This window comes from Borostomias antarcticus (genome assembly GCF_949987555.1).
Source record: "Borostomias antarcticus genome assembly, chromosome: 16".
NCBI classification, from domain to species: Eukaryota; Metazoa; Chordata; class Actinopteri; order Stomiiformes; family Stomiidae; genus Borostomias; species Borostomias antarcticus.
In genome coordinates, this window is record NC_140249.1 from 8,339,619 (window position 1) to 8,356,383 (window position 16,765).

A 16,765-nucleotide genomic window follows, 5' to 3' on the forward strand; every position below is an offset into this window, starting at 1 on the left:
TCAGAAATCAAAAGAATCATCATCATTGATATCATCCAATGCCCAATGCCAGTCCTGAAGACCAACGTCGAGCAACCTGAAAAGGTAGAATGATGGTGTATGCAAATTCCTTGTCTAGTGATAATGCAATTCCCTGATTTCCCTGTTCTGTGATTTCATCTTCCTCTACTGGCTTTCTGAAAATGACTATGATTTTTAAATAGGGTTATAAAGGAGAAACAATACAAGCTTTGGCTTTTTGTATTACACGTACACAGATTTCCCACTATCTACAGTAACCCCACCCCACCCCCCCACCCCCAAAGACCCTCCCAGTCCAGAGCCTCTGTCCCGGCTCACCTGCTCTTGCTGGGGGGCAGCTGGCGACTGGGCCTCCTCATGGACTGGCTGGGCTGGACCTTCATAGAGGCGCGCGGCGAGGAGCGCGCAAAGTGCTCCGGGGCGGGCGGCTTTTTGGGGATCTTCTTGACCAGCCGGCTCACCCACTTCTGCTGCTCCTCCTGGGAGATGGCCAGCAGCAGCAGGTTCTTCGCCGTCGAGACGTCGTAGTTCACTGGTGGAGGAAGAAGAAACATCATTGATTTGATTGATTTGTATTTATTTTTAAGACAGTGACAAGGTACAGTAGACATTTACCCTATAGAATAGGGAGAGATGCACTGTACAAGGTTATAGCTAAAACAGCTAATTTCCACCCGCATTCCCTGGGCAAATAAATATACAGTCTTAAAATAGTGGGGCAAATAGTATACAGTAGGAGAGTTACATACATAAAAGGAATACAAAATGATCAGGTTAAACAGATGAAGACTCCACTACACCACACCTATCACACACAGGTGGGGCGGACTTCTAAAGTGCTGAGCTACAGAGTAGAACATTCACTTTAGCAGTCAGAATGGGGTCACCAAACATTTCCTTGACAAATGTGTAGGATTTCGTTTTGAGTTCCTTTGAGTTTATTTGTTTGACATATGTGTTTACACTGGGCAATATTACCAATACCTTCTTTGTCACATTTTCTAGCCACCTATGAAAGAAAAAAGAAGCACCCAGCCATGTAAAATGACTTCTATCCTGAAGTCTACCTTTAACTGAGACATGCGCTCATCTCATAGTCAGGGTCTCAAGCTGGTGAGTATTGACAGCTGTCCCATGCAGACCTCAGGCCTCCCCCTCACCTCTGCAGGGGGCGATAACCTCCTCCTTCTTATCCATGTGGTCTTTGTGGCACTTGATGTGGCAGCGCCGGCACTCGAGCGCAGGAGGGGGCTTGAACATGTTCCACAGGGGCTTGGTGCAGGCCTCACAGTTGGTGGGGAAGTGGTAGAGCGTGGGGATGAACTCGTGGCCCTTGTGGCAGATGTAGGACTTCTCCCCGATGGGCAGCGGCTCCGCGGGGAACTCCGGCTCCTTCTTGCTCTCTCCCTCGTTGGCGTACAGGATCTGAAGAGGGGACAACGCTGTTAGAGATAAACGCCCGGGGGTTCAGATGGACCAGACGGCTCTTAGCTACCGCACGCACGCACACGCACGCACGCACGCACGCACGCACGCACGCACGCACACACGCACACACACACACCACACTCTGCATACTCACTGTATATACACTGACTGCACTACATATTTTCTTAGCTAATCCTTTTTTTGCACTAGCGTTTTGTACTCGCCCTTTGCCCTGTCCTGTCTTTGCACTGTCCTCTCGTTCCTGCACCCTGTTCAATGCTGTCTCCATGTTCTGCACCTCGCCGGAAAGCAAATTCCTAGAACGTTCTAAAATTCCATGGCAATAAACGCGTTCTGATTCTGATTCTTCTCTACCCTCATCTCAATGTGTTGAATAATAAGGATGTTGGAAGGGAAATGTATGTATTTGGACGATGTATTTGGAGGGGCGGGACAGTCCTAGAAATGACCTGGAATATCCGTGGGATTTCTTTGCCGTCGGCTCGGTACACGTCCGTTTGGGTGACAGGCCTCACATGGAAAAGTTTACTGGACAGCGCGGGAAAAGAAAGAATAAAACACAAGAATAATATGACAGGATGAGAAGCATGCTGCCATGAAACAGTGTTCAGACTAGAGAAACGCATGACAGAAGTTTCTGGAATCAGGAATTAGGACCCTTGGCTACTCAAGAGATCAACTTCGGCAACATTACATAAAACAACATAACTGTGCATGATACACATTATACAGTTACTCACTCTATATGATACACATTATACAGTTACTCACTCTATATGATACACATTATACAGTTACTCACTCTATATCCCAGTTTACTCTCTCTATATCCCAGTTAACTCTCTCTATATCCCAGTTTACACTCTATATCCCAGTTTACTCTCTCTATATCCCAGTTAACTCTCTCTATATCCCAGTTAACTCTCTCTATATCCCAGTTAACTCTCTCTATATCCCAGTTTACTCTCTCTATATCTCAGTTAACTCTCTCTATATCTCAGTTAACTCTCTCTATATCCCAGTTAACTCTCTCTATATCCCAGTTAACTCACTCTATATCCCAGTTAACTCTCTCTATATCCCAGTTAACTCTCTCTATATCCCAGTTAACTCTCTCTATATCCCAGTTTACACTCTATATCCCAGTTAACTCTCTCTATATCCCAGTTAACTCTCTCTATATCCCAGTTAACTCTCTCTATATCTCAGTTAACTCTCTCTATATCTCAGTTAACTCTCTCTATATCCCAGTTAACTCTCTCTATATCCCAGTTAACTCTCTCTTTATCCCAGTTTACACTCTATATCCCAGTTTACTCTCTCTATATCCCAGTTAACTCTCTCTATATCCCAGTTAACTCTCTCTATATCCCAGTTTACTCTCTCTATATCCCAGTTTACTCTCTCTATATCCCAGTTAACTCTCTCTATATCCCAGTTTACTCTCTCTATATCCCAGTTAACTCTCTCTTTATCCCAGTTAACTCTCTCTATATCCCAGTTTACTCTCTCTATATCCCAGTTAACTCTCTCTATATCCCAGTTTACTTTCTCTATATCCCAGTTTACTCACTCTATATCCAGGACCATGTACGGGTTGGACTGCTCTTTGTCTTGTTCACTGTTATAGAACAGGATCTTCTTGCTGCTCACAACCACGTACTGAAAGAACAACACGAAAACAAAACAACCTTCTAATTATATTGTTCTAGAAAGCTCAATTGTAGGACATCTGCATAAAGCACTGTGTTGTTTTCTGACCTTTTTCTCCCATCCAAACTTCTTGGTGTTGTTTCTGACGGGGAGTGAGAGCCATCCCTCCAGTCTGGTTTCTGGGAGAGACAGAGGGTCAGATACGCTCCGTTAGTTCCTCTAGGGTCAGATACGCTCTGTTAGTTCCTCTAGGGTCAGATACGCTGTTACACTTCCTCTGCTCACTGCACATCTATGTGTACAGACTAAGGTTTTTATAGTTAACGAAAACTAACAAAAAAACGAAAACTAGGTGTGAAAAAACATTTTAGTTAACTGAAATAAAAATAAAAACTAGGCTTTACAAAAAAACAATAACTAACTAAAACTGTATTGTGTGTTTACAAAACTAACTAAAATAAACTAAAATTGTAGAGAAAATGTCCTTAGTTTTAGTCTTTTTCATTTCATACATAAGCCTAATATTTTGGGTGGATATGAAATCTATCCTCCATGTTCTTTAGCTGTGTCCCAGCGCAGGAGTAACCTGACGTGCGCCAGATGGTTTGTTTCACACGGAGTGAAACAACGTGAGCTCACGAGATCAGTATGGTCTCACAAGGATAGCGCAGAAGAAAAACAACTAAAACTAATACTGAAACTAATAAAAACTAAAACTAAGCATTATCAAAAAATAAAAAATAAACTAAACTAGCAAATCTGCTTTAAAAACTAATTAAAACTAAACTGAAATTGAACACAAAGTTAAAACGATATAAAAAAAATAAAAAAAATAAAAAAGCAAAACTATTATAACCTTGATACAGACGACTACAAACAAGACGCCACCACAACAGAGAGACAATAAAAGGGCAGCAAATGAAGTAAAAAGTCAGTTACTGAAGTTGGAGTGGTCAAGAATAGGTCGGTACACGTACGTTCAAGGACGTAGAGAGTCAATACATACAGTTGTTCTCAAAGTATGTTACTGTAAACTATATTCCATGTTTGTGTGATCAAAATGGCAGACAAAGTGAAGAGGGCATTGCACCTGTATTTACAGTACCTGTTAAGGCGTCGTCAGTGTCAAACTCAGGTCCACTACTGACGCTGGCCGAGTCCAAAGAATGGACGTTCATGGATTGAAGGAGGTTGCGTAGCTGCTCGATATCACTGTCCTTACTGTCCAGGGCCATCTGGAGCTCGATGCGCACCTGACTCTCATCAGCTATTTGCTACAGATAAACAATAAACAAAGTTGAGGTTTGTTTGAATATTCAGCTTATTGTTAACAAGTGATTAGCAGCAGCAGCAGCTTTGGAGATATCTGGGCTGAGTTTCCCAGAGGCATCGTAGCGCTACGTTCATCGTAAGCTACGGCGTTCATTGTAGTGCTACGATGCCTCTGGGAAACTCAGCCTAGGGCTGTATGAAAAAACGCTGTTTGAGGAGATCCTTGGAGAAAACATGCGTAGTTGGAAAGGATGATGGACGCTGTTGACATGACGTTATTCAACTGGAGATCAAGCAACGTTACATCCAACAGGATCTGTATTTATACCCTCGTCTGCTGTGGTTAGAGTCACTATTTTACGTTCTGAATTGAATTGACCCACTACTCTATCACATTTAGCTTGCTATCCAAGTTTGTACTGTATCTATGTCAAGCTAGCCAGCTAGAATAGACTTGAAAGATCAGCTTTTGGATCGGCGACCACCGATCGGGTCATTTGGAGTGAAAATCGCCCGGTTTAAACGGGTGGCCGGTCGATCGGAGCGTCCCTAGTTATGGTTGAGCTACTGACCGCCTGCATGTCGTTGATCTCTCTCTGGTACTTGATGATGGTGCTGTTGAGCTGAACTACTGACCCCCTACAGGTCTACTGACCCCCTACAGGTCTACTGACCCCCTACTGGCCTACTGACCCCCCTACTGACCCCCTACAGGCCTACTGACCCCCTACAGGCCTACTGACCCCCTACAGGTCTACTGACCCCCTACTGGCCTACTGACCCCCCTACTGACCCCCTACAGGCCTACTGACCCCCTACAGGCCTACTGACCCCCTACAGGTCTACTGACCCCCTACAGGCCTACTGACCCCCCTACTGACCCCCTACAGGCCTACTGACCCCCTACAGGTCTACTGACCCCCAACAGGCCTACTGACCCCCAACAGGCCTACTAACCCCCTACAGGTCTACTGACCCCCTACTGGCCTACTGACCCCCCTACTGACCTACTGACCCCCTACAGGTCTACTGACCCCCAACAGGCCTACTAACCCCCTACAGGCCTACTGACCATCTACAGGCCTACTGACCCCCTACAGGCCCCCTACTGATGCCCTCCAGGCCTACTGACCCCCTACAGGCCTACTGACCACCTACTGACCCCCTACAGGTCTACTGACCCCCTACAGGCCTACTGACCCCCTAATGGTCTACTGATCCCCTACTGACCCCCTACAGGCCTACTGACCCCCTAATGGTCTACTGATCCCCTACTGACCCCCTACAGGCCTACTGACGCCCTACAGGACTACTGATCCCCTACTGACCCCCTACAGGCCTACTGATCCCCTACTGACCCCCTACAGGCCTACTGACCCCCTACTGACCCCCTGCTGGCCTACTGACCCCCTACAGGCCTACTGACCCCCTACAGGCCTACTGACCCCCTACTGACCCCCTGCTGGCCCCCTATAGGACTACTGACCCCCTACAGGACTACTGACCCCCTGCTGGCCTACTGACCCCCTATAGGACTACTGACCCCCTACTGACCCCCTGCTGGCCTACTGACCCCCTACAGGCCTACTGACCCCCTACAGGACTACTGACCCCCTGCTGGCCTACTGACCCCCTATAGGACTACTGACCCCCTACTGACCCCCTGCTGGCCTACTGACCCCCTACAGGCCTACTGACCCCCTACTGACCCCCTGCTGGCCTAGTGACCCCCTACAGGTCTACTGACCCCCTTCTGACCCCCTGCTGGCCTACTGACCCCCTGCTGGCCTACTGACCGCCTGCATGTCGTTGATCTCTCTCTGGTACTTGATGATGGTGCTGTTGAGCTTCTCCTTCTCCGAGCGCAGCTCCAGCTGCAGCTTCCTGTTCTCCTTCTCCTTCCTGCGAACGTCCGTGTCGTTACCACGGCGACTGCCTCCGCCACGCATCTCCTTCCTGTTCATGATCTCTGCCAGTTTGTTCACAGCCTGACACACACACACACACACACGCAAACACACACACACACACACACATGCGCAAACACACACACACATGCGCAAACACACACGGATGCATGCACGCAAACACACACACACGCACATGCACGCACACACACATGCGCAAACACACACACACACATGCGCAAACACACACGGATGCATGCACGCAAACACACACACGCACATGCACGCACACACACATGCGCAAACACACACAGACGCATGCTTGCACGCAAACACACACACATGCACGCACACACACGCAAACACACACACACACAAACACACGCATGCAAGCACGCACGCACACACACACACACATGCGCAAACACACACACGCATGCATGCACGCAGACAAACACACACACAAACACACATGCGCAAACACACACACACACAAACACGCATGCATGCACGCAAACACACACACATGCGCAAAAACACACACACGCATGCATGCACGCAAACACACACGCACGCAAACACACACATGCGCAAACACACACACACAAACACACACGCATGCATGCACGCACGCAAACACACACGCACACACGCACACACACACACACACACACACACACACACACACAGTCATGATATAATTTAATGTTATGAGCATTATGTATGATGTGTTTTGTTCTTTTCATAATTAGGATGATTAAAAAACAACAACTCAAATAACGCACCAAAAGCACCAAAATGTCAAATAATGATACTTATTGAGTATTCAAGTGTAGCCTAAGTATATACTTAATCAAGCTACAGTACAAGAGACAATGGGATCCAAATCAAGTCCAAAGTCCAGATTCAGCGTTCTCTCTGACTGCCCCCCCCTACTGTACCTGGGTCTTCAGCGTTCTCTCTGACTGCCCCCCCCTACTGTACCTGGGTCTTCAGCGTTCTCTGACTGCCCCCCCCCTACTGTACCTGGGTCTTCAGCGTTCTCTGACTGCACCCCCCCTACTGTACCTGGGTCTTCAGCGTTCTCTCTGACTGCCCCCCCCTACTGTACCTGGGTCTTCAGCGTTCTCTGACTGCCCCCCCCTACTGTACCTGGGTCTTCAGCGTTCTCTGACTGCCCCCCCCCTACTGTACCTGGGTCTTCAGCGTTCTCTGACTGCACCCCCCCTACTGTACCTGGGTCTTCAGCGTTCTCTCTGACTGCCCCCCCCTACTGTACCTGGGTCTTGTGTTCTCTCTGACTGCCCCCCCCCTACTGTACCTGGGTCTTCAGCGTTCTCTCTGACTGCAGCTGCTTCTCGAAAAACGTCAGCTTCATTTGGCTGATCTGCTGCTCCCCGCACTTCGACCGCTCCAGCTCTGAGAACCACACCAAACACAGAACAGCTCAGTCACATTCTGTCCAGTCACATTCTGTCCAGTCACATTCTGTCCAGTCACATTCTGGAATCCAGCTTCCCACTGACATGTCGGGAAGCCCCTCTCTTTCTTTCTAGAATACTACTATGAAATTCCCTGTATACCTTGAACTACACATACCAATTTCAGTGTAATTACAAAGGAGTTATGAGTCATTCTTAGATGCTTGTGTTAACTAAGTATGACATCACACTATGCTTAAAGACTAACAGGTTAATAATGAAATACTGTAGATGGACATCAGGATGATCGATCACCTTCAAGACTCTCCTTCATTTTGTTATTCATCTCCTCCTTCATATTGGATAGGTTGACCACATCGCTCGTCAGGGTTCGATTGGCCTCCTCCAACTGCACAGGGTAGAGACCAGCCAATCAGCATCACAGGGTGGAGACCAGCCAATCAGCATCACAGGGTAGAGAACAGCCAATCAGCATCACACAGGATAGAGACCAGCCAATCAGCATCACACAGGGTAGAGACCAGACAATCAGTATCACACAGTAGATAGAGACCAGTCAATCAGAATCACACAAACAGAACAGGGTAGAGACCAGCCAATCAGCATCACACAAACAGGGTAGAGACCAGCCAATCAGCATCACACAAACAGGGTAGGGACCAGCCAATCAGCATCACACAAACAGGGTAGGGACCAGCCAATCAGCATCACACAAACAGGGTAGGGACCAGCCAATCAGCATCACACAAACAGGGTAGAGACCAGCCAATCAGCATCACACAAACAGGGTAGGGACCAGCCAATCAGCATCACACAAACAGCACAGGGTAGAGACCAGCCAATCAGCATCACACAAACAGCACATTGTATGGAATTCAACTGTGATGGTGTAGAACAAGTTCAGAAAAAGTAGAAAATAAATCCATAATCAGCACTGCTCTGCTTCCACTGGGCTGGACTGTTCAATTAGATTTCTCAACATAACACACATTTAACAATTATTATTTTGCTGCTGTGTATATGTACAGTACAGCATATTACACAAGCACTAGGATAGCAGGACAGCAATAACCAACTCCACAATGCAAATAGAAAGATAGAAATCCACCACCTCAGCTCTAAAGCCAGGTGCCAAATACTAGCTGTATGATACTCCATAACCAGCATGACCCCTAATGATACTAGTGTTGGCTTTTGGCGTTCTTCTTCTTTTGTTGCTCTGCGTTGTGTATTTTTTTTGTAAGCCTTAATAAAAGTTGCAGCATATCTAATATGGACCATGATGTTAATAGCCTTCTTGTTGTGATAGTCATTGATGAAATCACCCAACACGGGATTGGAAGCAGCAACAGATGACAGATTTATTGGACAAGGATACAATCACATGGAACACTGGGATGTTTCCCTAGTCTCTGTCTCTCCCTGCTCTCTGCTGGCTGCAGCTGTGGGCGAAGATGAGGTCCGCATGGTGTTATCAGCGTGCCTGCCTGCTGCTAGTGACACTCCATAACCAGCAAGAGCCCTAGTGATACTAATGATACTCCATAACCAGCATGAGCCCCTAGTGATACTCCATAACCAGCATGAGCCCTAGTGATACTCCATAACCAGCATGAGCCCTAGTGATACTCCATAACCAGCATGAGCCCTAGTGATACTCCATAACCAGCATGAGCCCCTAGTGATACTCCATAACCAGCATGAGCCCTAGTGATACTCCATAACCAGCATGACCCCTAGTGATACTCCATAACCAGCATGACCCCTAGTGATACTCCATAACCAGCATGACCCCTAGTGATACTCCATAACCAGCATGACCCCTAATGATACTCCATAACCAGCATGAGAACCTAGTGACACTCCATAACCACTAAGACAGCTAGAGAGCCTTTCTTTTCTTCCTCAATACCAGAGCTGCGTAAAGACTTGTATCAGTGCTGGAGGGCTGCATAGTTCCTTTCAGTACAGTATGCCCAAAAAGCTAACAATACCTAGAAACCAAAAACATTATAGGAAGTAGCAGTTATAATAATTACTAATAACCATCATCATCATTATCATCATAATGATACATTGTATGTCTGCCTATCCAATCATCCAGGTAACCAAGGAGTCTTACAGAGTAAAATCAGTAGGTAATAAGATAAACCTTTCCAGCCTCCATAATGTACTGTGACATCTGTTTTTACCAAAAATACCCTGTGGCCATTCCCTTAGTCCTGTTCCTGCTCTGGCCTCTGGGCCGCTGGCCTCACCAGGCTGATGGTGATGTCCTTCTCGCCCAGCTCCTGCTTGGACTCACCAGGCTGATGGTGATGTCCTTCTCGCCCAGCTCCTGCTTGTGCCGGGCCATCATCTCCTTGAGCTCCAACTCCTTCATGATCTTCTCCTTCTCCAGGTCCGAGTACTGCTCCTCGGCGATGGAGCGCGCCAGCTGCTCAGAGTCCGCCTTGGTCAGCGTGATCTCCAGCTGCGCCGCCAGCGAGTCCCTGAGAGGGGGGTCGAAGGTCACAGAGGAGGAGTGGTCAACCCGACCTAATGAACGGGCGTTCTGATGCAACACAGTTCCAACTCACGTCCAGTCAAGACTTGTTCTAAATATGTATGAGGAAGCCCTAAGCTATCTATACACCTACCACACCAAAGTACAGTGTTTGTACAGTATGTCTACATGGAAGTTATACAATAAATATACACTATATTGCCAAAAGTATTCACTCACCCATCCAAATAATTGATAGGATGCCACCTGTGCAACAAATCCAGTCGTGAAATTTCCTCGCTATTAAATATTCCATAGTCAACTGTAAGCGGTATTATAACAAAGTGGAAGCGATTGGGAACGACAGCAACTCAGCCAAGTGTTAGGCCGAGTAACATGACAGAGTGGGGTCAGCGGATGTTGAGGCGCATAGTGCGCAGATGGCCTTCAGATTAGCTCAAGAACAGTGCATAGAGAGCTTCATGGAATAGGTTTCCATGGCCGAGCAGCTGCATCCAAGCCATACATCACCAAGTGCAATGCAAAGCATCAGATGCAGTGGTATAAAGCACGCCGCCACTGGACTCTAGAGCAGCGGAGACGCGTTCTCTGGAGTGACGAATCACACTTCTCCATCTGGCAATCTGATGGACGAGTCTGGGTTTGGCTGTTGCCAGGAGAACGGTACTTGTCTGACTGCATTGTGCCAAGTGTGAAGTTTGGTGGAGGGGGGATTATGGTGTGGGGTTGTTTTTCAGGAGCTGGCTGCCTAGGTGCTTGATTTTATACACCTGTGGCCATGGAAGTGATTGGAACACCTGAATTCAATTATTTGGATGGGTGAGTGAATACTTTTGGCAATATAGTGTATATATATATATACAATATGATGGGCTATGACCAGTCTTGACAATGTATGTTACTGTATGTTGTTATAATAACCTATACATACATTTATAACATATATCATATATAGATCATATATATATATATATACCAATCCTGTTTTATTACAATATGTTTCTCAGATACTTGGCACTAACCTAAGTCCTGTTCATCTCCCCTCTAAAAAGCTGCCCTAGGGCAACAGTTACATTCTAGTTCTTTAAAATGCATCCTTCTTTCCTCTCCTATCTGAGGTCAACTGATCTAACGTGACTGGATAGAAGTGTGCAGCTGAGACCAAACATATCCTGTCAGATCAGTGGTTTTCCAGAGACATGTAGAAGTGAACATGTCTGAGGAGGGAGCGCCCCCCCCCTGGCCGCTGCCTGTCCTCACCTCTCCTCCTGCAGGTCCTGGAGGGTTTGCTGAACGTCCTTGTAGAGCTTGTTCCTCTCCTCACACTCCTCCTTCAGCTCCCGAACCTGCGTCTTATACAGCGTCTAAGAAGCACAGCACAACACACCACCTGAACACCACCTTCCTCAACACAAGCACAGCAGAACACACCACCTTCATCAACATTTACACAGCAGAACACACCACCTTCCTCAACACAAGCACAGAACACACAACCTTCCTCAACATTAGCACAGCAGAACACACCACCTTCCTCAACACTAACACAGCAGAACACAACCTTCCTCAACACTAACACAGCAGAACACACCACCTTCCTCAACACTAGCACAGCAGAACACACCACCTTCCTCAACACTAGCACAGAACACACCACCTTCCTCAACACAAGCACAGACACCACCTTCCTTAACACTAACACAACACAACCTTCCTCAACACAAGCACAGCAGAACACAACCTTCCTCAACACTAGCACAGAACACAACCATCCTCAACACAAGCACAGCAGAACACACAACCTTCCTCAACACAAGCACAGCAGAACACAACCTTCCTCAACACTAGCACAGCAGAACACAACCTTCCTCAACACTAGCAGAGAACACACCACCTTCCTCAACACAAACAGGACCTTCCTCAACACAAGCACAGAACACACCCTTCCTCAACACCAGCACAAAACACACCACCTTCCTCAACACTAGCACAGAACACACCCTTCCTCAACACAAGCACAGCAGAACACCACCTTCCTCAACATTAACACAGCAGAACACCACCTTTCCAACACTAACACAACACAACCTTCCTCAACACAAGCACAGCAGCACACAACCTTCCTCAACACAAGCACAGCAGAACACAACCTTCCTCAACACTAGCACAGCAGAACACAACCATCCTCAACACTAGCACAGCAGAACACAACCTTCCTCAACACTAGCAGAGAACACACCACCTTCCTCAACACAAACAGGACCTTCCTCAACACAAGCACAGAACACACCCTTCCTCAACACCAGCACAAAACACACCACCTTCCTCAACACTAGCACAGAACACACCCTTCCTCAACACAAGCACAGCAGAACACACCACCTTCCTCAACACAAACAGGATCTTCCTCAACACAAGAACAGTAACTCCACCTTCCTCAACACTTACACAGCAGAACACCACCTTCCTCAACATTAACACAGCAGAACACCACCTTTCCAACACTAACACAACACAACCTTCCTCAACACAAGCACAGCAGCACACAACCTTCCTCAAAACAAGCACAGCAGAACACCACCTTCCTCAATACTAGCACAGCAGAACACCACCTTCCTCAACATTAACACAGCAGAACACCACCTTCCTCAATACTAGCACAGCAGAACACAACCTTCCGCAACACTAACACAGCAGAACACCACCTTCCTCAACATTAACACAGCAGAACACCACCATCCTCAATACTAGCACAGCAGAACACAATCTTCCTCAACACAAACAGGACCTTCCTCAACACTAGCACAGCAGAACAAACCACCTTCCTCAACACAAACAGGACCTTCATCAACACTAGCACTGCACACACCACCTTCCTCAACACAAGCACAGAACACAACTTTCCTTAACACTAGCACAGCAGAACACACCACCGTCCTCAATACAAGCACATAACACACCACCTTCCTCAACACTAACACAGCAGAACACACCACCTTCCTCAACACTAACACAGCAGAACACACCACCTTCCTCAACACTAGCACAGAACACACAACCTTCCTCAACACGAACACAGGAGAACACAACCTTCCTCAACACTAACAGGACCTTCCTCAATGCTAACACAGCAGAACACACCACCTTCCTCAATGCTAACACAGCAGAACACACCACCTTCCTCAACACTAACACATCAGAACACAACCTTCCTCAATACAAACAGGACCTTCCTCAACACAAGCACAGAACACACCCTTCCTCAACACCAGCACAAAACACACCACCTTCCTCAACACTAGCACAGAACACACCCTTCCTCAACACAAGCACAGCAGAACACACCACCTTCCTCAACACAAGCAAAGAACACACCACCTTCCTCAACACAAACAGGATCTTCCTCAACACAAGAACAGCAGAACTCCACCTTCCTCAACACTAACACAGCAGAACACCACCTTCCTCAACATTAACACAGCAGAACACCACCTTTCCAACACTAACACAACACAACCTTCCTCAACACAAGCACAGCAGCACACAACCTTCCTCAACACAAGCACAGCAGAACACAACCTTCCTCAACACTAGCACAGCAGAACACAACCTTCCTCAACACTAGCAGAGAACACACCACCTTCCTCAACACAAACAGGACCTTCCTCAACACAAGCACAGAACACACCCTTCCTCAACACCAGCACAAAACACACCACCTTCCTCAACACTAGCACAGAACACACCCTTCCTCAACACAAGCACAGCAGAACACACCACCTTCCTCAACACAAGCAAAGAACACACCACCTTCCTCAACACAAACAGGATCTTCCTCAACACAAGAACAGTAACTCCACCTTCCTCAACACTTACACAGCAGAACACCACCTTCCTCAACATTAACACAGCAGAACACCACCTTCCTCAATACTAGCACAGCAGAACACAACCTTCCGCAAGACTAACACAGCAGAACACCACCTTCCTCAACATTAACACAGCAGAACACCACCATCCTCAATACTAGCACAGCAGAACACAATCTTCCTCAACACAAACAGGACCTTCCTCAACACTAGCACAGCAGAACAAACCACCTTCCTCAACACAAACAGGACCTTCATCAACACTAGCACTGCACACACCACCTTCCTCAACACAAGCACAGAACACAACTTTCCTTAACACTAGCACAGCAGAACACACCACCGTCCTCAATACAAGCACATAACACACCACCTTCCTCAACACTAACACAGCAGAACACACCACCTTCCTCAACACTAACACAGCAGAACACACCACCTTCCTCAACACTAGCACAGAACACACAACCTTCCTCAACACGAACACAGGAGAACACAACCTTCCTCAACACTAACAGGACCTTCCTCAATGCTAACACAGCAGAACACACCACCTTCCTCAATGCTAACACAGCAGAACACACCACCTTCCTCAACACTAGCACATCAGAACACAACCTTCCTCAATACAAACAGGACCTTCCTCAACACTAGCACAGCAGAACAAACCACCTTCCTCAACACAAACAGGACCTTCCTCAACACTAGCACTGAACACACCACCTTCCTCAACACTAGCACTGAACACACCACCTTCCTCAACACTAGCACAGCAGAACACACCACCTTCCTCAACACTAGCACAGAACACACCACCTTCCTCAACACTAGCACAGAACACACAACCTTCCTCAACACAAGCACAGCAGAACACACCACCTTCCTCAACACTAACACAGCAGAACACACCACCTTCCTCAACACAAGCACAGAACACACAACCTTCCTCAACATTAGCACAGCAGAACACACCACCTTCCTCAACACTAGCACAGCAGAACACAACCTTCCTCAACACTAGCAGAGAACACACCACCTTCCTCAACACAAACAGGACCTTCCTCAACACAAGCACAGAACACACCCTTCCTCAACACCAGCACAAAACACACCACCTTCCTCAACACTAGCACAGAACACACCCTTCCTCAACACAAGCACAGCAGAACACACCACCTTCCTCAACACAAGCAAAGAACACACCACCTTCCTCAACACAAACAGGATCTTCCTCAACACAAGAACAGTAACTCCACCTTCCTCAACACTTACACAGCAGAACACCACCTTCCTCAACATTAACACAGCAGAACACCACCTTCCTCAATACTAGCACAGCAGAACACAACCTTCCGCAAGACTAACACAGCAGAACACCACCTTCCTCAACATTAACACAGCAGAACACCACCATCCTCAATACTAGCACAGCAGAACACAATCTTCCTCAACACAAACAGGACCTTCCTCAACACTAGCACAGCAGAACAAACCACCTTCCTCAACACAAACAGGACCTTCATCAACACTAGCACTGCACACACCACCTTCCTCAACACAAGCACAGAACACAACTTTCCTTAACACTAGCACAGCAGAACACACCACCGTCCTCAATACAAGCACATAACACACCACCTTCCTCAACACTAACACAGCAGAACACACCACCTTCCTCAACACTAACACAGCAGAACACACCACCTTCCTCAACACTAGCACAGAACACACAACCTTCCTCAACACGAACACAGGAGAACACAACCTTCCTCAACACTAACAGGACCTTCCTCAATGCTAACACAGCAGAACACACCACCTTCCTCAATGCTAACACAGCAGAACACACCACCTTCCTCAACACTAGCACATCAGAACACAACCTTCCTCAATACAAACAGGACCTTCCTCAACACTAGCACAGCAGAACAAACCACCTTCCTCAACACAAACAGGACCTTCCTCAACACTAGCACTGAACACACCACCTTCCTCAACACTAGCACTGAACACACCACCTTCCTCAACACTAGCACAGCAGAACACACCACCTTCCTCAACACTAGCACAGAACACACCACCTTCCTCAACACTAGCACAGAACACACAACCTTCCTCAACACAAGCACAGCAGAACACACCACCTTCCTCAACACTAACACAGCAGAACACACCACCTTCCTCAACACAAGCACAGAACACACAACCTTCCTCAACATTAGCACAGCAGAACACACCACCTTCCTCAACACTAACACAGCAGAACACAACCTTCCTCAACACTAACACAGCAGAACACACCACCTTCCTCAACACTAGCACAGAACACACCACCTTCCTCAACACAAACACGCTTTGGAAAGCGTGGCAATCATGAGATGCAAAGATGCCAACCACACACCTAAATTTCAACTATGGAAGGGGAAATAGGAAACGTTCAACCAAAGCAGGTTCTAAACAGGAGCAAGCACTCCAAATAGGACAGTTAAAACAGACGCACCGAGAAATACTGCTCAGCCTCTAGCTGGTCTTGTAGTTCCTTCATTTGGCCGTCTGAGTCCTGCCTTTCTCTGCAGACAGAAACAGAAATTAAATGGTAAATGGTAAATGGACTGCACTTATATAGCGCTTTTCCACCTTAGCGGC

The 16,765-nt window shown here is 47.2% G+C and overlaps 1 protein-coding gene across 1 annotated transcript in view; it reads right to left on the minus strand.

The window, feature by feature from the left end:
• Positions 1-16,765, minus strand: part of rock2a (rho-associated, coiled-coil containing protein kinase 2a) — a gene marked incomplete at both ends in the record, with an annotated part of 50,943 nt that continues 34,178 nt past the window's right edge. Inside the window, 13 exons of the mRNA XM_084451185.1 lie at positions 1-76; positions 340-553; positions 1,182-1,446; positions 1,920-1,998; positions 3,044-3,132; positions 3,232-3,302; positions 4,229-4,397; positions 6,192-6,383; positions 7,624-7,721; positions 8,039-8,132; positions 10,050-10,236; positions 11,511-11,614; positions 16,620-16,689. Coding sequence (XP_084307311.1) covers positions 1-76; positions 340-553; positions 1,182-1,446; positions 1,920-1,998; positions 3,044-3,132; positions 3,232-3,302; positions 4,229-4,397; positions 6,192-6,383; positions 7,624-7,721; positions 8,039-8,132; positions 10,050-10,236; positions 11,511-11,614; positions 16,620-16,689 — 1,708 coding nt within the window. The remainder of the gene's footprint in view (positions 77-339; positions 554-1,181; positions 1,447-1,919; positions 1,999-3,043; positions 3,133-3,231; positions 3,303-4,228; positions 4,398-6,191; positions 6,384-7,623; positions 7,722-8,038; positions 8,133-10,049; positions 10,237-11,510; positions 11,615-16,619; positions 16,690-16,765) is intronic.